A 27,352-nucleotide genomic window follows, 5' to 3' on the forward strand; every position below is an offset into this window, starting at 1 on the left:
TCTGTGCCCAAATACTTGAGTATACATGAAAATTAGCGAACTTTTATGTGCAAAACAAATACAGAGCTGCTCAACACCTATCGTACAACATCACACAGACGTGCCAAATTGCCTTACTCTGTACACTTTTACAACTCCATGAATTTTTTATGTGTCTGATTTTTTTTTTCGAATTTTCCTTGATCTACACTGAACTTCTCTAATTTTTTCTGTCTTCATACAAATGAATGCAATGGATTATATCAGGATGAAATTTCCCTTAAGTTTGCACAGTAATTCATGCACTGCAGAGGTCACAACTGAAAAGTATGATTTTTTTGAATGACTGTTGGACTAAGTGTAAGAAATAAAAATGGAGAAAGAGATGTGGCTAATTGTAGATATGACTATTTACCTGCTTATTCAAAAAAAAAAAGGTTGAAGGGTCTGTGAATATCAGATTGCTTCTGTATGACAGACATCAAAACATCAAAACAGCCATAAAGCGCTGTCTTTTCTACTTCGTGATGCCTTGCTCTATGGGATGACATCCACCCATGGAGAAGAAAAAGAGAGCGAGAGATTTGCCAACAAGCCTTTCTAAAAGTTGATGAGGCTGGGCATTTATAAAAGAAATAAAGCAGTAAACTTGGAGTGCAGCCTATACTACAGTACCACCAAGTCTTTCTAACCCAGGGAATCATCTGCTTTTAAAACAACATACATATTACAGGGCTCGACACTAACGGTGGCCCGGTGGCCCAGGGCCACCAAAAACGCACGTCGGGCCACCAAAATTTCAGAAATGAAGTATTTGGTGGCCTGATCGGGCCACCAAAAAAGGTCGGATGTTTGCCTTTGGGCCACCAAAAATAAAAGTTAGTGTGGAGCCCTGCATATTAATTATACGTGGGACTGTGCTATAGGCTAATGAGCAATACAATATCATCCATTGAATCGAACAATATTACAGACAGTGCTACATTTTGCAATCGAGAAGTTTGTTACCAAAATTCAGAAAAGCACTAAAGGTTTTGATATTTAATAACCCAACTCGCAAAACTTGAAAAAAAAAGTAATAATAATAATATTTGAGCTGTACACAGAAACTAGCCAATAAAAAGCAAAACAAAAACAAAAACAAAATCAAAAACAAAAAACACAACCGTTGTGTTGATTTTTGGTTGCCAAACTCAGGATGCAGTTTATATGGTAGTGCAGCTTTATCGCCAAGGAATGTGGTACTCTTACATTCTGCCCCTAAACACAGAGCTGTCATGTATGTGTGATTCACATACATGTATCCAGAGTGTCAACCTGCATACTGCACTATTTTGACGGGCGGCTGTTGCTCCTTTCAATTAGCGCTGATGGTATTAATATCATCACGCCTGCCCCCTTACATGCCAGGTGCCGCATGAACATTTGATGGCATCCGCCCCAAAGTTAGCCTGGCGACAAAAGACCGTAATGTCTCGTAGGCGCCTCTGGCTGGAATTTAATCAAGTTAAAGAGGGAAACCTCCAAAGATCATCAGTAGGTAATAGTGATAGGAGTAAGGCCATCCCTAATATGAGGTCCTTCAGTATTACAGGCTGGTTACTTTTATTGGCATCTGAGGAGAGTCATTAAAAAATGAAAAGACAATAGACCTAACTATTCTATCCATGCTCATACACATGTACCTTACCTGCTGTAGATAAATCATGCATTTCATCTCAAACAATTTACAGCATTTTTTTCTGCAGAATAGGTATTATTATCTTATCTTTTTTGATTACATATATTCTACTCATTTAAAGCTACTCTCATGGATCTATGGCTAAATTACAGTGCATGTTTTTGTTGTGTCTCATTCTGTCCTCTCTGATATTATCATATAAATATCAAATCACGACCTCACAGCAAATGCTTGAAATCGAAAATACAACTTTTTAGGACATTAAATATGACCAAAATAAGACTAGCTGCACAGAGTACTGATCATTCAAGTACTGGGGTTGCATTTGTTCATGACGAATAGATGTAGCATAAGTTGTAATTCAATGTACAACATCATACTCTGATTCTAATCCCCATATTACTCAAATTTCTGCTATGTAGTTGATGTGATGGTTGCAAGAGTGCCCCACCAGATCATAGAAATATGAGCAGAAAAAAAAAAAATACCATCTTCAACCTTTTTGAGAGTACGTAGAAAGCAGCCATGCAGAATATCATACACTCTGAATAATTCATGGCCTTAACCGCATGGCAATCTGATATCAGATGTGTCTCAGTCATACATGCATAATGAACAAATATATCTCATCTCAATATATTACAAGATATGACCATAAAGTCATAGCTGAAAGGTTGAAGATATGATTTTTTTTCCCCCTTGCTTTTCTCTCTCTTTTTTTCTGTGAAGCCTCTCAGGCAGGCTGGCAGTCTCTTGGGAGAATCAGACTGAAATATTTAAAGGCCATAATCACTTGCCAAAAATGCCAAACCTCTCAGGCAGTCTTGAGGCAGTCTCAAAATGAAACATTTAAAGATTTTAATGCCTTACCCAGAGAATCCATGTGGCATTAGAAACACATCTTTTTTTTTTCTGTTTTTCTGTCACAGGAGCAATGGCATCAATCCCTACTGTCCTGGATCTAGTTAGTACTGTACACGGTGTATGGGGATGTGCATCATTATAGAGGGAATGGGGTATGAGGATGCCTTACACAATACTCTCAAACTTGCTCTCAAGTCTAATGACATATGAAATCAGGAGCAGTAACTAGTCATGCATTTCAATTTGATTTGATCTGATGTGATTTAATTGCTGCATTTTTCTAAAGCAAACAAGCAAAAACATAAATTCATGTTGCCTTGATTTCAGTGTTACGACATAAAATTGGACAGATAGTAACAATACTGTCTGTGGCATTGAACAGAGATGTTCCCATCATACACATGGAAGTGGAACGGTTGTGTTGTTTGTTTTTGTTTTTGTTTTTGTTTTTGTTTTTATAGGCAAGTTACTGTGTACAGCTCATATATTATTATTACTTTTTTCCCCAAATTTTGCAAGTTGGGTTATATTTGCAAACTGAACAACAAATGAACAGCATGTGAACATATCAACTCAGATTCTGACATGAATACTACTTGCACACTCACATTTCCCCATTAATTCATTTGATTACTGTATTTCACGATCGTAGATTTAAACACTTCGCACAAAATAAGGACTCGCTAAATGCATTGTCTACTACGGCATTTATAGTTGTGCAGGTTTGTCTGCACTTAATAGCCATGACTGTACTCCCATCATCCTTGCTGCGAGACCCTGAGATGCATCTCATTCTCCTCTCTCTTTCTTTCATCTCGCCCACGTGTTTTCTTCAAGCCGCGGCAGCGCGCGAGAGGCCTCATGCAAATGGCATGAGCTTCTTGTCACTCCGTCCTCCCTGATTTACGACATCTTCATACCGGAGTGGCAGACAGGTAGATACTGATGTGAGTAAGGGTGGGGTGGGGGGGTGGGGTGGGTCCATTCACTCCAAGGATGCTGGAACACTGTGAAGTAATGTGGGCTCCACACTTATTGCCTCCTGGCTGCATGAATTGATTGCATTATCTGAAGGAAGAGGAAAGAGTGCCCTTAATAATGATGTTAAAATATGATGCTGAGTGATTTTTTTTTTTTTAAGTCAGTTTGTAGTGATGATTACATTTGTTATCTTCACCTGGGCCCTCCTGTATTATATGCACTATTTTTCCTTGGCCCAAGGTCTTGAAGAGCATTGTGGGCTAATTGGATGAGGAATTAGAAAGATTAATTTGAAGTATTCGTATGTCCTTGGTTAAGATTAGTTTCTTCTCACGTTGGAAATTGAACTCATGGCAATGGAAAAGACCCACAAAGGTAATCGCATGCAGAAAAGTTCTTCTATTTAATTTATTGTAGATATTTTATGTGCTAGGAAATATACTGTGCCATAAATTTTGTGGTGTTTTTGATTTTTGTGAAACTTGCAAGTCGGCTGTTGTTCACGAAATAAGCAAGTCATGAAAATAATGCCTTCTTCTAGTGAAAAGTTATGTAAATTGCTTCTAAGATGAGATCCAACATGTCTTGATAGGGGATGATATTTCTTAGCTGTTTTCAATTGTGAATTCAGTCACATGTGAGTTTGTCATGCAAGCTGTAATATACAAGAAGATTGTGCTTGCATAATATTTGGTGTATAAGTATATTTTCTGGTAATTTTCAAAAGAAGCCATGAATCAATATCAAATCTAGTACAATCTGTTGAAAATACCAGTGTCATCTTTTATGTCTGAAAGAAAGTAATTTACATACGTGAGTGTACATCTGGATCTCTTCACTAGTGCACCGCAGTATATTGAGTGGCTTCTGATAGTACCCAAATGTGAACTCAAGTAAAGTTTTCCAAGGCAATTATAATTATGTTACAGAACTGGCTGTAAAGACAGCAAAATGTAGGACCTAATCATTACACTATCAATATTTTTCTTTAAACTTTATGTGAATGAAATAGAAAAGAAATAGAGAAAGTACATAAAGATCTAAATAGATTTAAACTCTTAACCAGCTTATCTTTTCATTGCAGTACTTGGTAACATAATAGATCAGTTTCTAAGGTAAGAACTGTAGCAAAGCCCACCTGAATTGAATGAAAATGCAGCCATAAACATAATGGCAAATGCAGATTTTTTTTTTCCTTTTTTCATTCTCAGTGTGCCTACTTCCCTGTTTTAAAATGCAAATGTTCTTCTTTCTTGTGTTGGATTCTTTTGTTTTGTTGGTTTCCTTTTTTTTTCTGGAGGCAATTTCAAAAGGTAGCGGTCTCCAAATTTTATAAAAGCTGTAGGCTGAGACTATGATCTAATCAAGGTGTAGATTGATGACTCATTTAGACGCACTGATGTTAAATTCATTGCATACATGATGAAACATTCATATGAGAAAAGCCAATGGGCTTAAAATTTGGTGGAAGTTTGTGGTCTTCGGTATACCTGGTGCTCATAATGAAAGGAGCAGGCAGAGCCAGAGTGGTTTTGCTTTGAATTAGAGCCATCAACTACAGTGCACTCCCCTTATGATTAGCACGGTTATAACAAAATTCTGGTCACAACAAAGTTAAAAACTCAGGCCGCAACATTATCCACTCTGTATATTTTCATTCCTTATTTCTTCGGTTATAACAAAATTCTGATATAACAAAAGAAAACTGATGGTCCCAAGGACTTTGTTATGACAGGAGTGTCAACTGTGTAGAGTTAATTAATGCACTGAAGGGAGTGTGAAGCCATAGTCTACATGGGAATTTCAGTCTACATCATAGCTGGAGACAGGAACTTGGAAAATGATTTAGAAGATTAAAATCACAGGAGAAACATGTCCATTGGCAAAACTTTTCAGAGAAGTGTGACTTTCTTAGATTTTCTTTGAAACTTAATCGTCACCTGGATCTAGAAGTAGAACATAAGGAGACTTCTGAGGGGCTTTTCAGTCACCTACAGAAGAATAGGGTTGTCACATACTGTATACGCCATATATCTAGTGAGTCTTTTTTTTTTTTTTCAAATCAGGACTTCCCAACAATTGTGTGAGTGACTGAATTTGCGATTGTGAAGTACCGTTATGAATGAAAAAATGTTTGCATACTCAATGTATGTCACATTCATATAGGGATTAAAGTCAATATTTTTGCATGTTGTTTAAGTTGCAGATAGCTCCCGACTTGCAAAATTCACAAAAGTAAACTCCTCATGAAATACATATGACATAACAGTACACCTCTTTCAGTCAGCCCATACTTTACATTGCACAACTAATTACCAACAAGTTGTTCAGTAATCTGGCGCAGGCGCAAGTGAAGTTTTGAATATACCTGTACATTCTGATAAGTACAAGGTACTCTGTCTTGTGCCACCATGGAAAAGACTTTCAAGATTTGCTGACTGTAAACACAACATCAACATAAATTGGCATTCCTGGTGACCTGACTGCTTTTAATATTATCTAGCTCTAATATCAAATTATTTTAAACCATACCAACTGGGATATGCGTATACACACTTGATTACAGGCAACCAATAGATCTTTGCTAAATACTCCATGCACTCTTTAATCTCTCTAGTCTGTCAGTCTTATGCTTATTTCATTATCTCAGGGGTTAACGACCAAGCAGGCTACCATCTTTTTCTCCATCCATCCCAGCACCACATGCCTGGGCTCCTCTCCTCCCCCGCATCACCAATCAACCCGACGATCAGGTCTGATCCGGCAAACGGCAGGCAGTATCGATCACATTCCCCTCTCTCCCAGGCAGCTTGCTGTTGCCCCCCTCCCACAGTTCTTTTTCTTTATTCCCCTACTCAATTTATCCCCTTCAACCTTCCTTCTTCTAGATTCCATATCCCCTTCTCATTTCCCTTTCCCCTTTTCCCCTCCCTTTCCTTCCCCTTTCTCTTCTTTCTCTTACTTTTCATCCCTTTCCTTCCCCACCATTCCCCACCCCCTTCCCTTCCCCTCCCCCTCCCCTTCCCCACCCCCTTCCCTTCCCCTCCCCTTCCCATATCCCAACACATATTACCTGATGATACCCCTGAAAGATTGATGCACTTTGCCTCAGAACTCACCCATTGTTTGGACAGTGATGACTGTTTCGCAGAAAACGGACTTGCATCTGGGAATGGGACAGGACATGATACACTAACAGGAGCAACAACAAAAGAAAAACCTTAACACGTAGGAAGATGGGAAGGAGAATGACAACTTGAATGCTGCAAGACACTCACCTACGTATAATCCTTTTCTCTTTTCCTTCTTGATGTGGGAGTTAGATAATTCCCGGGGGGTGTTTCATAAAGCTGTTTGTAAAGTTACGAACAACTTACGAGCGACTGGTGATCAGTTCTGATGTGCTATAGTTATAAGAATTTCCATAATTCAGCACCGAAATACTTTTCCAAGAATGCCAGGGGCACAAACTAATTGCAAAAAGTATCACAAAAAGCTGATAGACCGTAGTATTAATCTGTTCATCTTTGTTGTGCTTCATTTAGATAGTAGGTTTGTCCTGATAGTGTTATGACTTCAGTGCAAGGAATCGTGCATTATGAAATGAAAAGGAAGGATTTTATGTTCTGGGTGACATCTTTCTGGAGCATCTTTTCCAATTTTATCATCTATCACCACTGATGAAATAAACTCAAAAAATGAAGTGGGCATGCATTAGAAGTGATATAAGCTAAAATACCCTAAAAAGTGTAGACGGTGTCTGATTCATGCCAAGTATCTCATTTTCTATGTAACAACATCTTTTGACGTTAGTAAGCATAATCAAAGATGAAAGGAAATTTACATTAGACATTTTTTCTGTCTTGTAGATGAATTTCTATGCATCTTTTTCATTCTTGCCGTTTCTGAAATTTATATGTGTCTTTAAATGGCCGTGAGATATTAAATGCAGACTTGTTGACATGAACTTAGGTTTGTACGATCATAAGATTTTGTTTTTGTTTTTGTTTTTGGCCAGTAAGCATTCTATGCTGTATTGCTTTATTTAATGTACTCTACTCCAACGTACCAACCTCCAGCCTCAATACACACATGGGGTGCTAATGGATACTACAACTATAGATTGTTGTTACTGTTGAATACATAGAATGTACAGCGAACTTCCTTTTAGTCCTATGTGAGGGAATGACTTGGAAATACATGTAAGTGAAGTACAGTTGGACCTCGATTATCCGGCCATGTCGGGACCGGCGCTCATCCGGATTAAAGCGAATTGGCCGGATATGGGAGACACAATGTTAATGTACATGTATATAGCTGCCGTCCAAGCTGCCGTCCCAGTGCACTGGCAGCTAGGCAGGTAGCGTACCCCGCAACGGTGGTGTAATCTATGCTAGCCTGCGCAAAATTGTAGTCCCTTCTTCACAAAAATAAAGTATATCTTTATGTGAAAATCATACATGTTTTACCTCATTAGATATTGAGAAATCTATCATGCACATCTTATGAAATTACTGAAATAGATCCATGAAAAGATGTTAAAGTCCTTTTTTTTTCTCAGATTTTGGATGAAAAAAAAAAGTCCTTCACTGCGTGACCGCGTCCGGATGATAGAGATTTCCGGATAAAAGGAGGCCGATAATCGAGGTTGAACTGTATACGTTTTGTGTCTTAGAGAATTTTTGACATTCGACTCTTGATATGGTCCTGGCTTGCTGTGTGGATATCTTGACATGCTTCGGGGAGGGTTGTTTGGTTTGCGATTGTGACGATTAATGTCTTGACCTTGGCAGCCATGAGTGTTTGTATCCTGAGACTGATCACGAGGAAGTGATGTGGAGGATTGGATTTCATTGCAGCGTGAGGGGAAAACAAGGTCAATCAGGCAGACACTGCAAGAGAGGACAAGGATTTGTGGAAGGATTGTCGTGATGATTTGCTCTTTCTGCATTGCTTTCTTAATTTGGGGGAAAAATAATGGAACGAAAGGAATAAGGTGGTACTTCACATGGAGTGAATATTAAAAGTGTTTTTATTGATGTTGTCTGTGCAAAATTTGAAGGAACATCTCACTTGTTCCAGGAGAAGTTTTCAAAAAAGTTCAAATGCTTTGAATCCTGACTCTGAATCCTGTTCTGAAATGGGTTGTTAATACATGTTTACGTATGGCTTTATCAACTTATGTATTTGGGACTTTCTTGTCCTGAAGCTTCCGTGGCAAGCATAGTGGAGCAATGCCTGAATCAGAGTTGTTCTTTTTTATCACTCACACATTCAAAGTGCTATCTTTACAATCAGCAGTAGATATGAGCATACTCTCGTTATCTTCTGCTTTCAAAGTGGTTTTCATTTCTGCTCATTTTTAAGTACAGCTGACTTTCTCATGAGTCAATCTGCACAGAGTATTTTCAGGAAGATCATGATGATGGAAAGCACCATGATGAATATTTGCAAATAAGGGCTACAGAAACATACTCACACTTGCCCATGACAAACAAATGTGGCTGTTGGGCAAGTAAAATGAATGTGCGCTTGGCTCGTTGTCTACTTGGGGAAGTGGGATATAAGCATGATGCCCTAAACAATAGCATTGTTTGTAATGTTATAATACATTTCATCAGCAGGCATACAATGTATCAACTGTTCCGTCTACCATCTATTAATTACTTTTTTGTCAGCATTCCGAAATCCATCCAAATTTGACCTCTGTGTAAAGTTTGGAAGCGTATGGAAGTGTATTATGGTTTGGAAGTGTATTAGAGTGCCTTAGTCCAACAGAAAAGCCATGGTGACACAATGCTAAGTAGTATACCTTCAATTTGCTAGTGTATCTTTCATCTGACATTACATTTTGTCCTACCCTTAAATATATTTCTCCTAAGAATGTATGCATAGTGCATATCAGGGGCGGGTCCAGGAATTCTGCACCCCTCCCCCTATTTTTTTTCTTTTTATTTCTTTCGTTTTTACAAAAAATATAGGGGGGAGGGCGCTCGCCCCGTGCAGTCCTCCCTGGATCCGCCACTGCATATGGATGCATATCATCCATTGATTATGCCAACGGTTTGTTAAATTTTGTTACAATGCATTGAAAATGGAATACAGAAATAAAACTGAACTGGACTAGACTGAACAATGTGAATTAGGGGGATTAAATAATTTCTTTTCATTGACAGTCAGTTTCTGGACATCTGTGCTAAAGGGCAAAGAATGTACTAGAGCATCAATGCTTTGCTAAATTTTATTGCACTATTAAAAATGGAATAATAGAAACAGAAATAAAACTGAACGTAACTGGACTGAACAATACGGATTAGGGGGACTATGTAATCTCTTTCAGTTGACAATGAGTTTCCAGATGTCTGTGCCAATGGGCATAGAAAGCACCCCTGCATGCGTGCCAATCGCCATACAAAGCACAGGAATGGGTAAGAGTGTGTTATAACCAAGTCAGGTGGTAACATGAATATGATGACACACAGATTGAACTCATCAGACGTGTGTCAGGAAGACCAGAAGTCATTTCCTTTCTAATCAAGCATGTGATGAGGTCTGGCAAATTGAGTCACCACTATATTGAAGACAGAAAATTATGAGAAAGATTTCAGAAAGGTTGACTGTCCTTTTAAAGGGATAGTTATTTTTTTTTTTTTGAGATGGCCCTTCATGTTTCCAACATATTTTTTTTGTTAGATAATGAAAAACTTCTTATGAAATGTGAAATAGTATGCAGTTCTAAGTGGACTTCAAAGTTTATTTGATGAAAATGGTTTTGAAATGGCCGAGATATCCAGAAACAAAGATGTCCTAATAAAGTTTGGCCCCACCTTTCATTAGAAACACTTTGTTTTACTTTATTTTTGGATATCTCAACCATTTCACACTGATTTTTATCAAATAAACATTGATTCCCTTGTGGAATTGCAAGCCCTTTCTTATTTTATAATAGGTTTCTCATTAGCTCACCAAAACCAAAATGTTAAAAACCTGAAGTTAGGTTGCAACCAAAAACTATATGATCCCTTTAAGCGCGATCGCAATCACACCTTCTAACGATAGGAAAAATAATGAACTTTGAAGTGTGTAAGGAAAGATTAATCACACAGAAGATATCGGGATGAGAGAAAGGGAAAAAAATCAGAAAAAAAAAGTGGAGAAAGAAGATGTTAAAAGGCAGGATGTTCCAAAAAAAAAAAAAGACAAAAAACAAGACAATGTGTATGTAATAGCAATGTACTGGAAGCATGGATAGATAGGAAAGAAAAAGAAGTGAAAATGATTGAAGAATGGTTGATTTGTTTGTGAGATAAACAGCAGAATGTCAATACAAGTTTTCTTCAATCTGAGTTGTTCATTTGGGGTGATGCCACTGTCTTAGTTACCATCTTCTGACACTTTTTAGGATATTTTTTTGTTTTGTATAGGTGTGTGTGAGTATGTGTGTATGTGTGTGTGCGTGTGTCCACTAGAGTTTATTGTACCAAAATTCAAAGAATGGTCATTTTGCCTCTGACGAAGATTCTGCTAGGATCGAAAGCTCAGGCCCCTTTTGACTTCAAAATTCAAAGAAAACAAAAATGACCTGGTGAGAAATCTCCTTGCAAAAATGCCCAATACTATGATGTGCAATAAATTCATTCTCATATGTTTCAAAATGTAAAGAAAATGCAACCTTTGGGAAGAATTAATCAGACTAAAAAAGATGGAAACCCTAAGCAATGGTTCAATAAAGGTTTGAGCTAAGTAATAGCTTCCTTTCAACCTATGTGAAACATTGACATAATATTTCTGGAAAGTGTTCCTGACTGCAATTTAATGTCTTTTTCTATACTATATGTCTTTTCTTCTTTCCTTTTGAGCAAAAAGCCATCATTTGAACGAAATTGAGTAAAGCATGGTAACGTAATGGGGCAGCTTAACAACTATTCCCGTCCAATGACCGATGCTTACAATCGCCGGGGGCTACTCGTACGGTTTATTACTGTAATGTCCCTGAAGTGGCTTCTCTTTTTCGGTGAAGTTCTTGTATGGTTCTATGCAAGATACATACGCATCTGGGGACTCTATACTTGACAACACCATTCAAGACGGGGGAAGTCAGATTTTCCAGGCCTATGATATAAGTGTTATAAAAAAAAGTGTCATGAGCACATTAACTCAAAAGGCCACTTCACAGTTCTCATTGGATGCTATTTATACAACTTGTTGGTGTGTTGAAACAGCGATAAATTTCTCCTGACTCGTCTAATTTTGCTCCAGCTCTCACTGATCTGTTAGTATTCTGTCCCTCCCAAAAATAACATTTCTGAAGTTAGACTCTCAAATATTCAAACCAAACATATAATATATATCTATATATCTATATAGTGCAACAGCCTCAATACCTTCAAGTCTGAACTGAAGACTTATCTTTCCAGCAACTTTGTGAATGATGTGTGACACATTGTAGGAGCCGGGTGCCTTTGAATGTTTCTACGGATAAATGGCGCTATATGAATGCTCTTCCATCGTATATATGTGTATATATATATATATATATATATATATATATATATATATATACATATGTATATTCCTCTCATTTTTCAAATCCCTGGTAAATGCACCTTCCAGCACTATCAGTTTTAATTAGTCGCTGCGAGCAATTAGTATGTGGAAGACGAACCACAATAGGCAAGGGTAACCTGATTGTTAAATCTTGTGCACACATTCATTTTCTCTCTCTCCTTCAGCCCCCCCCCCCATCATCTCTCCCTCCATCTCTCTCTTTCTCTTTCTGTCTCTAGCACACTCAAGTCCTTTTCTGTGCATCAACAATACTCAACCCTAACATTTCAAAGTGGACCAAAATACACCGTGCCTGCTTGCCCCGGCGTGGTAATGTGATCCGACAGCAGGGAGAGGCAGCAGCAAGACATGCGGAGAAAATTCTTCCGCAAATAGACTCAATAATACATGCTTGCTCCCCCCTCTATACAGAGGAATGAGGATCAATGTCCTGTTTGACAGGTGTTTATGTAAACAATCTGAGGTAGATGTGAAATTTACGTTTGAAAGTTTTCACTGCTGGGATGGGGGAGGGGGTTGTCTGTTTCTATGGCAATGATAACTTAACATACCATTGCACTGCAGGTGCAGCTCACTCGTCAGGGGAACCATCCATCTCATTCTCATCACCTGTAATAGTTTGCAGTTCTAATTCCTCTCCGATTAGTCTGCCCCCCCCCCCCCTTCGGATCATTTCTCCTGATTTATGTTTGCAGTCCCTGCTGTTTTCACTTCTATTTGCAGTAATCATTCCCGGGTCCACGTTGTGTGTCTCTATACCTACCTCTCCGTTGCCTCTCCTGTGTATCATCTCTCATCAGACAGATCCATTTATCCATCAAACAATTTGCCCTCATCCTTTTTATCGTATCCATCTGTCTGGTCTATCTGTCTGTCTGTCTGTCTGTCTGTCTGTCTGTCTATCTGTCTGTTCTCTGTCTAGTCCATCTCTTTGTTTATTTGCCAATCTCTCATTGTATTTCTCTGTCTATCAAGTCATTTATTTTTTTTTACTAATAATTCCTTTCTCTCTTTCTTCCTTTCTGATTTTCTTAGTCCCTTGTTCAACTGTTATATTTATTTTTTTTTTTTGCTTTTACCATGAATATATCCTTGAATGTATCTTTCATTTCTTTGTAATGTCTACGTACTTTGAATTTTCTCCTTTACTTCCTGTTGTTATCTCATCAACCTGTTATGTGGCCACACACATAGCAGAACTTGCCAAGATTTTTTTTTTTTCAGCATTCTTTAATCCATCCAAACTTAACCTAATTGCAAGTTGTACTTGCAGCAAAGCCCACTCAGTTATTGCAAAGTGCCTCTGTCGTCCCATCAATAAGGCCATGGTGGTAACACAAAGGATTTGGGGAATCGGGGTAATCACTTTTCGCTGAAAACTAGTTTCCAGATATTTGTGTCAATTGGCAAACTAAGCGTAGTAAAGGTAAAAGCAGTTTCACAATTGTTGTAAATGTGCATCTGCAAAGCAACAGTATCAGCAAAAACTTTCTTTACACCTTTGACCTTTGACATTAAGTCACTTGTCAAGCATTTGCTACCAAACTGTTGACATTCCTGGTAATTAGGCCAGCAAGGAAAGAATCCTAAGAGGTGTGGGATCATGGTAAAGTGAAAACAGCAATTTGAGTGGCCGCGTTGGAGCTAAGCCCTGCAATCTCAAGTGACTAGGTCAACATGGAGCTGGGAGCAGCAGAACTCTTCTCTCCGATTGATGTTGACAGTACAAACATGTGATTTCTTGGCATTGGGCATTGGAGATTCCAGGGGGCTGGCTGGCTGTGGTATTGATTAGGCCGAGCACAGAACGCCTAGACCCCCCTCGACATGATGCTCGGCGCGTTCCAACGGCAGATCTAGTGAGATTTGGATCGTGATCCGAATGTCATTTTTCAGATCACTGGTCAAACAAGGCCAAAATTTGTACTGAATAATCCCGATCGAAACATAATTTTTGGAGGGCAGATGTTCTCAGGAAGACCTAAAACCTCTCAACTAGTCCACTCAAGGGGAAGACCCATGACCTCAGCCTGACCCACAGCATACACCACAATTATATGTGTCGCATGCATTCATGCATCGTACAATGTACAGTGTTGTAGCACGCTCAATGCAGGCCAGGGCCTGAACAGACACCCACATCACTGGCATGCATTGTATGTCCTCACTGCACTGCTGACCCATTTATTTGAGGCTTGACAGGCTCACTGCAGTGAGAAACAGATCATTCTGTGGCTGCTATTAAGGAAGACATTTTGAAGTTTTGCTAATTTCTGCAAAACAGTTCTTGTACAGTGGATATGAATATGCAAATGAGTGAGCTAACCATGTCATAACCTCACAATTTTCTATTGATCCTATACAAAAAAAAAAAATTGATGAAAATTCAGTGTTTCTGTAATTGAGTCTGAAAATATGATGTTATTCCTGATTGAATAACTTCAGAATAGTAATCAGTTGGATATACCAGGATTTGAGCCTCGGGCATAATCGAGTTTGAATGAAAAACTGGAAATTTCAAATGTAAATTTGTATAAACTATATGGCACGTGTGAGGGTATGACATGCTCACTTTGCCATTTGCATAGTGTCATATTGACTGTTCAAGAACTGTGTCATGAAAAAATTAGCAAAACTTTAAAATGTCATAACTTCCTTATTTTTCACCTGATTTTGATCAAAATTTTACCATTGAACTCATAATATTTTACTCTTTCTTATCGGAATAATTTGTATTTGGATTGGATTTCCCCTTTAAATTCAAACCCATTTATACGTGTAGATTGTATCTGTCCAGGGAGGTAACCTCCCTGATCTGTCCTAGCCCCTTGCTACTGAAGGAATGATACTCTGATACATTGTTCACAGACATCAGTGTGCAGAGAGAAATTATGTCCTTTTTTTTAAGGAGTGTGAATATGATATCAATAAATGATAAAAGTTAAATTGTATGCATATTTTTGTGTCTTCATAGCATTTAGTAATTAATGAAGATATGATGTCTTTGGAAATTAACCTGAATTCACCTCTTATTTTAGTTAAAAAATGATAATTTACGAATGTCTCACAATACATAGCATAATGTTTGATTGTTCTTTTTTTTATTTGCTCTTTCAGAATAAAGTTGTCGACATCGATGGCTCAAAAGTCAAGTTACAGGTAAGTGACATTTCCATACATGTATCTCCTTCTGTGATCACAATGGAAAAAGATACGTGTATCTCATTTCTCATCAGTTGCAATGTCTGTGGACTCAAAAGCAGAAATCAACTCATTGATGTCCCACGTGATTAACCCATAGCTTGTGGGGAAACAGATGTTTAACGTGTTTAGTCTATGAAGAAAAAGCATATCTTGGAAGGGGAGGGTCAAGTCGCATCTCCTATCTGGGCTCTGTTGGAGTAGCGAGAGTAATGAATGTTTCCATAACCGTGCCAATGATTGATGGTTATCACTGGGAAGGATAAATTTCATATGCAGCAACCCTGGCTGTTTCTATCAGCTCTGGTGCAGTGCATCTTGCTGCAAACCAGCTCACTGGTGAGGCTAAGCATGAAAAAAGATCTCACAAAATGTCGTCAGGGGTCGTTTGCCCTTTTGGATGTATATAGTAGGGAGCTTTAGATTTTCGTGACACAGCCATTCAGGGGAAAGAGAAAAACCTGTTCTGCGCATGCACAAAATTACTCATCAAAATTGATCTCACGTTGTCTGAGTTTTCACAGTCGGGTCTGGACCATTTTAGCCTCTGCTCAAATTCACGACACAGGGAGCTACTTGATGCAATGATCATATGGGAGCGCCATTTTACGTTGCATAGGCTGCGTCCCTCTGATCCACGGCATCCTTGCGTAATCTAAAGCTTCTTTGCAACACAGCACAGGGAAAGAAGAGAACGGCCAATGCAGTCATTATCTAAACATCCATGTCACAAATCTTAAGCTCCCTAGTATCTGAAAAGATGCAGAACTCTTTATTCTGTATTTAAATTACTTATCTTTAGAGACCACTAAGTAATAGAACACGAGAGGGTTGGGGATAAACCAAATTGAAACACCACTCTCTCGGTATCTAATTACAAAATTGGCTTTAACGTGATGTCAGAGGAGAGTTCTCTTACAGAATGCCAGCTGCAGATGCTGTTTTGCGAAAATTATGAATTACCTCGCGACTTTAGGGTGATTGCTTTCTGTACAGAAGTCAGGCATCACTAATAGAATTAAAAGTCTAGGCCATAATGACTGCTTTGTGTGAGGTTCATGGATACACCGAAGAAGTTGTGCTGTGTGCAATTCTGGCAAAGTTCAGTCTGTTGCTGGTTTGCGGTGTCGGAGGGTATTTACTTATGTACGGAGAATGTTCTGTGGTCATGTTGTGTGGCCATTTGAATGGAAAAGAGAGGAAAATTCAATAATTTGTACCCACAGCAAGCAGTGACCTGACTTGAACTTTTGCATGTGAAGTGTGGAGGTATGGGTAGTGCAGAGCTGAACAAACAGACAAGCTGGGCATGATGGCAACATTTACCACCCTGCCATCTATTCTACAGTACTGATAAGTGTTCATGGTAGCAAAAATTCAAAGAAAATTGTAATATGATTACCAGGCAAGCAGGGAATAGTCACTCAATAGCAGGGTATAAACCCTTCTTTTGTTATATTACAAGCAGATAGAAATAAGATACTGTCTCTGCACTTCTGCTGGTGGGTTGTTTCACGTACAACAACCCATGCATCAAGTATTTGATGTCTGTCAAACACGGGCATGATTTTTCTCCTTTTTTTGTCAAGAGTATTAATTTCTTCAATGTTAGATTGTTGCAGTCATGTTCCTCCATGGCCAAAATGTCTTTGCAAATACTCAGTAGACTTGCTTACCCCTTTATCTGCCTAGACATTTAGCTTAACTTGCCAAACTCTTACATCAGCTTCCAGTAATTCCTCTAAACTTAACCTTTGCAGTTGTAAAGCTGCATTGTCTACTCAGGTGTACAAATGTGCCTCAAATTAACAGGAAGGCTGAGGCGACACAGTAAGGCTTAGGGGATTACATACTTTGTATTGATTGACAACTAATTTAGTTACCAGACATCAGTGCTAATCAGTGAGAAAAGTACTGCAGTATGTGTGCCAGTCGACGAATAAGGCACAGTAGGGGTTAGGGAAATAGTCATACTTTTGATGCTTAGAGTTTCAAATGTTGAAAAAGAGACAAGTTTCCAGAAGTAATCAATAAGTCTGGAGTATTTACCAAAGTTTTATTTGAAGGACAAGTTCGCCTTCATTAACATAAGGATTGAGAGAATGTAGCAATATTAGTAGAACACATCAGTGAAAGTTTGAGGAAAATCGGACAATCCGTTCAAAAGTTATGAATTTTTGAAGTTTTTGTGCAGTCGCTGCTGGATGAGAAGACTACTGCAGTGTATGATGTCACATGCGTACAACATTATAAGGAAAATATAAGGAGAATTTCACAAAATTTCATCTTTTGAAAAAAGTACACATTCCCTTGACTCGTTACTGACATATGTTATGGGTAATATTATTCCCATTGCCTTTAGGAAGAGGCAAGTCAAGTGCTGTTTATTATGCGAAAAAAGTGAAAATATGTTGAATTTTCTTTATATTTTCTTTATACTGTTCTACTCATATGACATCATGAGCCTTAGTATTCTCCTCATCCAGCGGTTCCAACACAAAAAATTTAAAAATTCATAACTTTTGCATCGATTGTCCAATTTTCCTCAAACTTTCACTGATGTGTTCTACTAATATTGCTGCATTCTCTCAATCCTTATGTTTATGAAGGTGAACTTGTCCTTTAAACTCTATCCTGATGATCCAGGAAACTGCTGTAAAAGTGGATATTTTCATGCAACTAATTTTTCGCGCTCAGCTTAGTAAGAAGAGTTTTTAATTTTGCAGAATCAAGACATCTGCTGCTGGAACATGCGGCAAGCAAAATATTTGCATCCTTTTATTTTCGTGCTAGTTTCTAGTTGTGGGAAATGCGCGAAAATTTCAACTCCGTGAAAAAATTTCCACTTTTGCAGTAGCACATCCTTTTTGAACTATGCACTCCCTATGCTCTGTTGAAGACTCCAGTTTTTCTTTCAGGAAGCGTTTTTCAACGTATTTGGGATATATACGTAATATTGACAGGAAGATGATTACTTCTTGGAGTGGGTTCTAATTTCTATGGAAAGTGTGAGATTTACAACAGATTGCTAGAAAGTCCTAATACTGGGAAATACATCATTCATTTATTCTGCATCACAAATTCATTGGCATTTCAGGCACCCTGTAGTAGTTTGACCTGGCAAAGATGTCACCTCTCAGGGTGTACCAGGAATAGATCTAGCTTTTTGCTTTCAAGGGGAGGGGGTTGACCCAATAGAGCCACATAGCGCAAGGTGGGGAGGAAAGTCTGGGGGGGGGGGGTGAGTGTAAAGATGTAAGGCTTTTTTTTTTTACATCACTATATGCAAATGTCTGAGTCTGAGACAGAGTGCAATTAACATACTGTGTGGTTCTGCTGGACACATGATGGCATTTTTCTTTGCATATCACATTTTTAATCGGCAGCCCAAGGGGGGGGGGGAGGGTTAGCCCCACCCCCCTGTAGATCTACCTCTGCATGTGTATGCATGGAGGTGAAGGTAGGATTCCCTGTGATCGATAGAGTAATCTGGCTTCTATGAATACGGTTATCTTTTCTAACCCACTTTGGATGAGAGAGCCTGGAGAATATGATATCAAAATAATAGCACTTTACATATGTCACTGTGCTGTGCTGCATATCAAGACATTACAGAACTCTATTATGTTTCAACCATTTCTTTCAATGTTTTATGAATTACAGAAATATATCCAATATACGTCAGGATGAAAACTTGTTTTTGACAGTTCTAATAGAAGAATTGAAGTGATGTATTGCACCAAATCCCGTGCATTTAATTTTGATAAATATGTAGGATTCTACTCCAGGAAATATTCCTGCAAAAGGAGCTTCCTGAATATTTAGTATTTTCATTCTGTCACGTAATTCTTGTCTCTGCATAGGAAGTGATGTACACATGAAGATCCTTGGATCACATTATCTGATGCAATAAGAATAATGAAACGTTTTTTTTTACACCGTAACCTTTGAGGGGTAAAATCCCTTCATTAACTGGTAAGATGTAAACAGTATAGATTTCCTGTTATTTATTTTGAAGAAACACACACACACACACACAAAAGTCACCAAATAACAACAACAACAATGCAAATATGCAGAGTTATCTCTAATTATTGCTACACAGCAACATAACAATATTTTGTTGTTGTTGTTGTTGTTGTTTTAATGCCTGAAGAAGCATAATTTTACAAATGTCAGCTTGAGCAGTATTCCTGCAGTGTATGTTAGTCTCTGGATGGCATATGGGATTGGTTTAATATCCAGGAAAACCTCTTCAGTGTATTGAAAGAACAGTTTACTGTTCTCCCGGAGGACCCTGTACTTTAACCCGTTGAGGATGAGTGCCGAGTATACTCGGGCAGGTGTCTATGGGAAATGTGTGTCGTAGCAAAATCAGTCCATCCTCAATGGGATAATATACATGTACATATAATCCTACTACTGTTGCCAAGTAAATTGTTTATATGCGTGTTGAAGATGGATTTACTGGATATAAAGTCTCAACATGAGTATATGTGTGCCATTTGAGATATGAACCCAGGGTCTACTGTTCTGGAGTCCCGAGTCATTCACCCTATGCCACAGTACCACTGTGCTGTCATTATGCATACTTTGTTCATAAAAGTTTCCCTCTATAACTACAAAGCTTGCTGGAGGCTTGCCTGACCTAACAGCAACTAAGAGAATTCCTGCCTAGATACACGTGTAGAACTTAATGGGAAGGAGCAGGTGAATGAAATGCTTCCTTACTAGGCTGTTGGAAAAGAAACATTCATAAATTGTAATAAATTACAGTCTAGTCTACAGTAAAAAACAGTCTAGTGAATCTTATAGATATGGTCGCTAAAGGAACCACCAGCTTGAAATCCCTCTGGAAGATCAGGCAGTGATGATAAAGTGGCCTGCCTGGGGCACAACCGCTACAGCCAGGGGACTTGAACCATAGACCTTGTGATTGATAGCCTGTAGTCCACTGAGCCACAGAAGCTCATCATTTGCATGTTTGGGTGGATATGGACATTTAGGTGTTGAATAGCATATTTAATGTACAAGTATAGAGTCACTCATAGTACCTATTGTAGACATTGTTGCCCCACCCCCCCCCCTCCAAAAAAAAAACAGTAACAACAACAACAACAACAATTATAAGGAGTATCTGGATGAAAATGTTTGTGGTCTTACATAGTACATTGTCATGTTCTAACAAATTCAATATCAAAATGTGCAGTGCCTCCCAACCAAAAATGCCAAGTCCTGAATTTCTGTTGTTTGTACATGGAGTAGCCCAGCCTGTAATGTAGATGATTTTCTTGCTGTGTCTGGTAGAGTTAGTGACATTAGCTGCAAAGCTTGAGAGAGGAAAGGTAATTTGAAAAAAAAAAAAATTGAATACATTATTGATAGCTTATACTACGTGTATGAAATGCAAATATAGATGTACTTGTATATTCATTCTGACATTCTGTTCATTACCACAGTAGTATAGTTTTAACTGTATTTTTTAAAAACAAAGTAAAATAATTTTTCATGAGATGGTGCATGTAAATTATAGCAAGTCATTTCATTTGATGATTTTCTTTCTCCCTTTCATTTTATCCAAATCTATAAGCTCAGGTTTAATGATATTCTGTACAATTAAAGGGGATTGCTGTAAATGAAAACAAATATGAAACCAAAAAAACACACCCCAAACAAACAAACAAACAAACAAACAATTCAGATATCTAAACCTGTAAAGGAAAAAAAAAAACATTTTGTTTGGAACTGGAGTTTTGACAAATTACAAACACTCTCATCTTGAAGTACAGTGAAACAGCAGCCAGTAAGATTGATGCGTGCTTGATTGGAAATACTGGCAAGGGCATTGATGAAGCTTTGCTGAGCTGTTTGTTAAAGGGACTTCACAAACACAAATTCACTTTGAAATATAATGTTTTCTTGTATTTCTTCATGGGTCTGACTGAATAATCTCTAATCATCCAGTATTAAAGTGGAGGTCTAATTTTGGTTATTGTCCTGATAAAAGGTAGCACCCACCTTTCATCAGGACCACTTTGTTTTTGGATATCTCGGCCATTCTAAAACCAGTTCACATCAAATAAACTTTGAATTCCTCTGAGAATGCTATGCTCTCTCATATTGGATTTATTTGATGAATGTACTGATACATATATGTCATAAGTATAAAGTTTCTCATTATCTTACAAAAAAAAAAAGAAATGAAAAATCTGAATCTTAATCTCAACCAAAGCTATACCATCCCTGTAAGGTTAGTAACGGTCCCTGATTGTAAGCGAGTTAAATACAACTCGAAGGATAGTTCCAGATGACGCAGTAGTGCAGGAGTCTGTGCTGTAAGAATAAGGTTGAATTATGTGTCGTCTCCTGCAATTTTTTTCTAGAGTTGATGTGGCATGTGAACTGTAGAAGAAGATGTAAAAAGGCTCAGTGATGTGATTACCACTGCCTTCATGTCACAATGGGGATGCGCTTGATGGCTGGACTGAATGAGTTTGCTCTAACGGACTAGAATAATAATGTCAAGTGGGTCAAATACCATGGTAACGCGTGGTAACAATATTTTGTGGTAAGGAAGATGGCAAAATGCATTTGCTCTACGACTTTCTCTTTCCTTCCAAATGATGATGTTTACTGCAATGCATAGAATTATTGGTCGGCACAGAAAAAGCATTTCCGTAGATAGGGTCAAATGTTGGACAGAACTGAGATGTTTACGGTTTTTGACAACTCTATTCTTCTGTTATTCATAATGATGCATTAGGATGTTTTCTGTAAAATTACCCATAACTCAATTTATTTTCTTCTGTGCAATGCATACTCCTTGATTGAAGGATGGCATATGATGTACTGGCCTTGCTACTCAATGTCATCTAGGCGTATTGTTTTAGATTATCATGAGTGTACACACTTTGCGTTTACTTTAAATGAGAGTGCAAAACTTGGCTCCATGCCAAGCTACTCAGGTATGTGAACAGCACCGCGTAAAGAGGGAAAATTGATTTGCTAAAAAGAATGAAAACAAATATCAATTTGCTAAAAAGTTACCTTGACTGACAGGTGGAACAAAGAGAAAATGGATGAGTGAACATATTTCATCAAAATATGAAAGGAAATTTAAGGGACTTCTTGAGTGGCAGGCAAAATAAAAATCAATTTGCTAAAAAGAAACAGTGAGTTACACTTTACCTTGACTGACAGGTTGAATAAAAGAAATGGAGGAGTGAACGTATTTCATGAAAATATTAAAAGAAATATAAAATGCTACAATGTACCTCATAAGCGGCAGTCATTCAGCTTGTATAATTATGGCTTACCTTTCCTTCCTAGGGTATTTTCACGTGCATGATGTGGCTGGAACATGGCTGTTATGGTTCAATGGAAAATTTACATGATGTTTTGGATTGAGACTAAGATAGAGTTTCAGTGGCAATAAAAACAAGTTAACACAAGAGTCATTCATTTGAATGAATACACAGTTCATACTGCCATAAGGGATTGGAACCAATCAGCTGCTGTCAGGCAGAAGCTCTGTAGTCTAGTGGGTATAATGACGCCTGTCCAGCAATCTTGAAGTTGTGGGTTTGAATCCCACCAGACAATGTGTGCCCTTGAATTTTTTCATCGCTTTTACTCTAACACTGAATATCAAGTATCTATTTATGTCAAAGGGCAGTTGTCAATCTGTTGCAATAAAAACAACTTAATGCAAGAACCATTGATTTCAATATAGATGAAGATAGCAATACCCATTGATTTCAATATAGATGAAGATAGCAATACATCAGTACCTTCACTTGACTTTTGGTGGGATTATATGCTGAAGACGTCATGTGCACTCCCACAAACTCAAAGACAATGGAGATGACTTTGGGTGAAAATAAAAGAAAAAGAAATGATGAGCAGAGGACTGTTTGTTTATCATTTTCATAATAGATTAAGAATACATCTATTGTCATTGATCAGAAAGAAACAAAAATAAATTGTATTAGAATATTAACATTGTTCACTTTGTACAGACATACATATGTGCAGGGGATTCCTTGTCCATCCTCAGTGGGTCAAGAGATGTTATGCCCTGCTATGTATTTGATAAGTGATCGATTCTGATGTTGCTTGAGGTGTAACTATATCGTTATCATCATCTATTCTCCCACAGAGAGAGAGAGAGGGGGGGAGAGAGAGAGGGGGGGAGAGAGTGAAGAAGGGAAAGAAAGAGATAAAAGAGACAGAAACAGGACTAGGGAAAGAGAAAAGAAGAGAGGGAAAGACAAGTGGGAGAGAAAAATGAGAATGGAAAGTGAGAGATAAGGAAAGAGAAGGAGGAAGAAGAAGAGAAGATGACAGAGAGACGGGGGAGGAGATATATGGGATGAGAGAGAAGAGATAGCTAAGGTATCTCCAATTTGAAGTGTGCTACGTATGCTGATAAGCCCTGAACTGCTCTACTTTTCTGCCTACAAGAAAGAAACCATTACAAATTCTATTTGCACTCCATAATGCTGGGATATGCTGTACAATATTGCCAATAGTTATGCTCTTCAAGGATTTCCTTTTATCTTCTGTTTTTTTTTCTTCTATTCCTGTCCTTTTTTTTTTAATTGTCACTGTATATATAAGTTTTCATCTAGCACAGAATTTTGTGTGGTCTGTCAACTCAGTGTAAGGATAAAAAAGTGTTGAGATTAATGAATAATGTAATGTGAACTGATTCCACAAGGTAGGTATTTCTAATTCAAATGGTGGAGTAATATCACAAAAACAGGAAATGATATTACCGAAACAGGAAATTAGATTTTTCAAGATTAATCAAGTAAAAATTGACTCCTGGCTCTTTCATTATGTAAGCTTCCTTTGCTCATTTGCTTTGAACATGTGGAAAGGGTTCCCAGTAAAAGTAATAGGCATAAAAACATTGAACTCTTTACAATCATCCTGCCTAGTAAAAGTAAGGTTTTAAAAAAAAAAAAACAATTTCAGCTCCAAATTAATAGTAATTTTGGATACCTGAACAGTATCCACTCATTTCAAATACGAAGAAATTTTAGTGAAAATTTGCATACAAAATAAATGGAGAGCTGCTCCACATGTACATCACATTGAGTTGCTTTCTAAACTTTTACAGCTCTTTTCTGGTCAGTGCATCTGATTTTTTCCCCAAATTTTTTACCGATTTACTCATTTTTCTGTATCCGTACAAAGCAACGTAATATCGGGATAGTCATTGGTCATGTGATTCCACACAGGAATTTGCTGCTTCAATGAGTGATTGATTTCATCGAATTATTTGCTACCAGTAAACGTTTTGCAGCTTCCAAGTAGTAGAGAAAGAAATAAGGAAAAGGAATATGTTGCCAAGTTACACTATTATTTCATCTTATATTATCATCAAGTCAGTATTAACGTAAGATTTTGTAATACCAAGCAATATGTCAAATCTGCTGATTAGCATGTGCTCATACTCTATTAAGAAATGTGATGTAATGTGTAAAGATACTGCATGTACCCATGTTTCCATGGCAACTCCTTCATCAGATTAGCATGATCATGTCAATAGCATGTCAGTACACCAGTGTAGTCAGCTCTCTAGGCGGCTGTCGCATGATTTAATCGAGCGAGACTCTAACAACATAATTTGCCTCGGCAAAGAATGAATCTTCCTCAACCCAAAGTTTTTCCGTCAGAATCTCTCATAAATGAAGAAAGTCTCTCCCCCCCCCCCCAAAAAAAAAAAACTCCCTCTCCTGCTCTTTCTCTCTCTCTCTCTCTCTCTCTCTCTCTCTCTGTTTATCTAGATATCTATCTACCCATCTATCTACCTCTATCTCTTTCCCCCTCTTGTTCAGAATGAAAGCCCCAGGCTAGAGTTGGATGAATTGCATAATGCACATGGCATGAACAGCCAATAATTTACAGTCAAGTTCTGAATGTAGGAGACTGAATTCGAAAATATCTGTGATGAAGCTGATGTGTTTCTGCTCTCATAGGGCTTGCTGTAAATGATATATACATACATATATATATATATATATATATATATATATATATATATATATATATATATATATATTGCACACTCTTGATTTCTTTTACATGAGATCAGTGCCTGAGTAATGGATGTATTGTCAATAAAAAAAAAAAATGAAACTATGAACATTCTGAAATAGACTGAAATCATGAACTCCCCCCCCCCAAAAAAAAAAAAAAAAAAATAAAAAGAATGTATATATATATATATATATATATATATATATATATATATATATCGTCGCTGGGGTGACAAGACCTCGTATCTCAAAAATGTCAATTTTTTTTTTTTTTAAGCTTAATGGTCAAATAATGGGTCAAGTGATGTCTTGGCCAAATCCTAACTGTCTTACTCCAAAAATGAAGCCACCATGACATGTCAAAGAGAAGGCTTTCCCATTCACTATAGTGCTTTGGCCTTCATTTTTTTTTTTGCTCTCCTAAACATTTGACAATTTTGAGATACGAGGTTTTGTCACCCCAGCGACGATATGTCCTTGTACATCAGCCTATACAACACCAAGGCCTTTGTATAAAGAGCGCTTGTTTTGATGGAAACTGATTATGCATGTTGACTGAGGCTGTATGATGCCAGTTATAACATTGCTTTCTACCTGAGATATGAACATTCTCATATACACAGAACACCTCATCTCTTACATCTTCATTTTACCACTTCCTGTCTTCTTCATGTTTGAAGCCAAAGGACGAAGTGTCGCAAAGTGCCTCCATACTTGGCATTTCCGTTGTTGTGTCACACCGGTGTAACAATGGTGTTCACAATGTGTACAAGGAATCTCTCATCATTCTGAGAGACAAACTGTGTCATAATGTGCCTCTCATAGTGATCATATTTTTACTGATGTTGGTGTTTTGTGTATGGTGTAGACTTTGATTAGTGAAAAATTTTTAACCTCTCACAGTGGGTGTTCCTGGAGTGACATCTGTGTAAGTGTAATGGTGTAGAGTGTAGTAGGAGGCATAGTAAAATCATAGTAGAAGGCCAGGGGCCCGTTATCAGCTTGTTATCAGTGACAACTGCCACATTTCTATGACAAATTTGCTCTCAGCCAATCAGATACAAGGATTTCAGAAGCTTGCCACATCTATGACAACTTGTCACTGATGACAGGTTTTATGAAACGGGCCCCTGGTTTTTACAAGAAAACAATAACAACTACCTGGAGACCTGAACCTTCTTTCTTACACCGTGGATGATGAAGATGCCATGAATATTTGCTGAGGACTCAATGTACATAATAAATATTCATTAAATTGTGGTACCAGGGCCCTGTTTTATCAAAAGATAAAATCAATTTTAAATTCCGTTAACACACAGGCTGCCATAGACCTATGATAGAAATCAACCTTATAATCAATTTCAACTCTTCATAAAACAGGGCCCAGCTGGTGTACAAAATATGTTCATATGATGGAAATAGAAACAAAATCATGAACTGAACAGCCTTGATCTTCATAAGGGAAAGCAGTAACCAGCTCAAGATTTTAAATTTTGTGGCCCCACTCTGCCCTTATGGTGTTATACTTGTGTGTATCTTGTGGATAGAGTTTCATAAATTTTATAAGTGTGCTTGAAAAATACATAAGAAATGCATTATGTGCTATCTTAACATAGTGATAATGATACCCTGAAGTCGTAGACTAAAAAGAGACTAAAGTATATTCTTGATGAATGCGGCAGTAGAGCATAGAGTAGGATCTCCTCATAATTCCCATTGAAATGAGTCAGCAAATCAAACCACATTTTTCTTCAAATGCAAAAAACAGTGTAAAAAATTTATGTGTACACAAATACAGGCTTCCAATATGTACTCATTTTATAAAGGTCCAGTGTTGTTACACAAGTGGAGCAGCATACCACCTGTGGCTATATGCATACAAACACCATACTGCTCCCATATTCTCCTCCTGTCCAATATAGGTGTGTAAAGAAATCTTGCAATTGTATCGATCGGCATTTTCTATTTGCAGCATGCTGAGAATTAAGCTGTGTCAAGGCCAACGTTCAAACACGATACATGTTTGTATACA

The 27,352-nt window shown here is 37.8% G+C and overlaps 1 protein-coding gene across 1 annotated transcript in view; it reads left to right on the forward strand.

Moving 5' to 3' along the window:
* Positions 1-27,352, forward strand: part of LOC140231610 (ras-related protein Rab-26-like) — an 83,286-nt gene that overhangs the window by 22,087 nt on the left and 33,847 nt on the right. The window contains exon 3 of the mRNA XM_072311760.1: positions 15,191-15,232. Within this exon, the coding sequence (XP_072167861.1) occupies positions 15,191-15,232 (42 nt within the window). The remainder of the gene's footprint in view (positions 1-15,190; positions 15,233-27,352) is intronic.

Source organism: Diadema setosum, chromosome 8 (genome assembly GCF_964275005.1).
Source record: "Diadema setosum chromosome 8, eeDiaSeto1, whole genome shotgun sequence".
Classification (NCBI taxonomy): domain Eukaryota; kingdom Metazoa; phylum Echinodermata; class Echinoidea; order Diadematoida; family Diadematidae; genus Diadema; species Diadema setosum.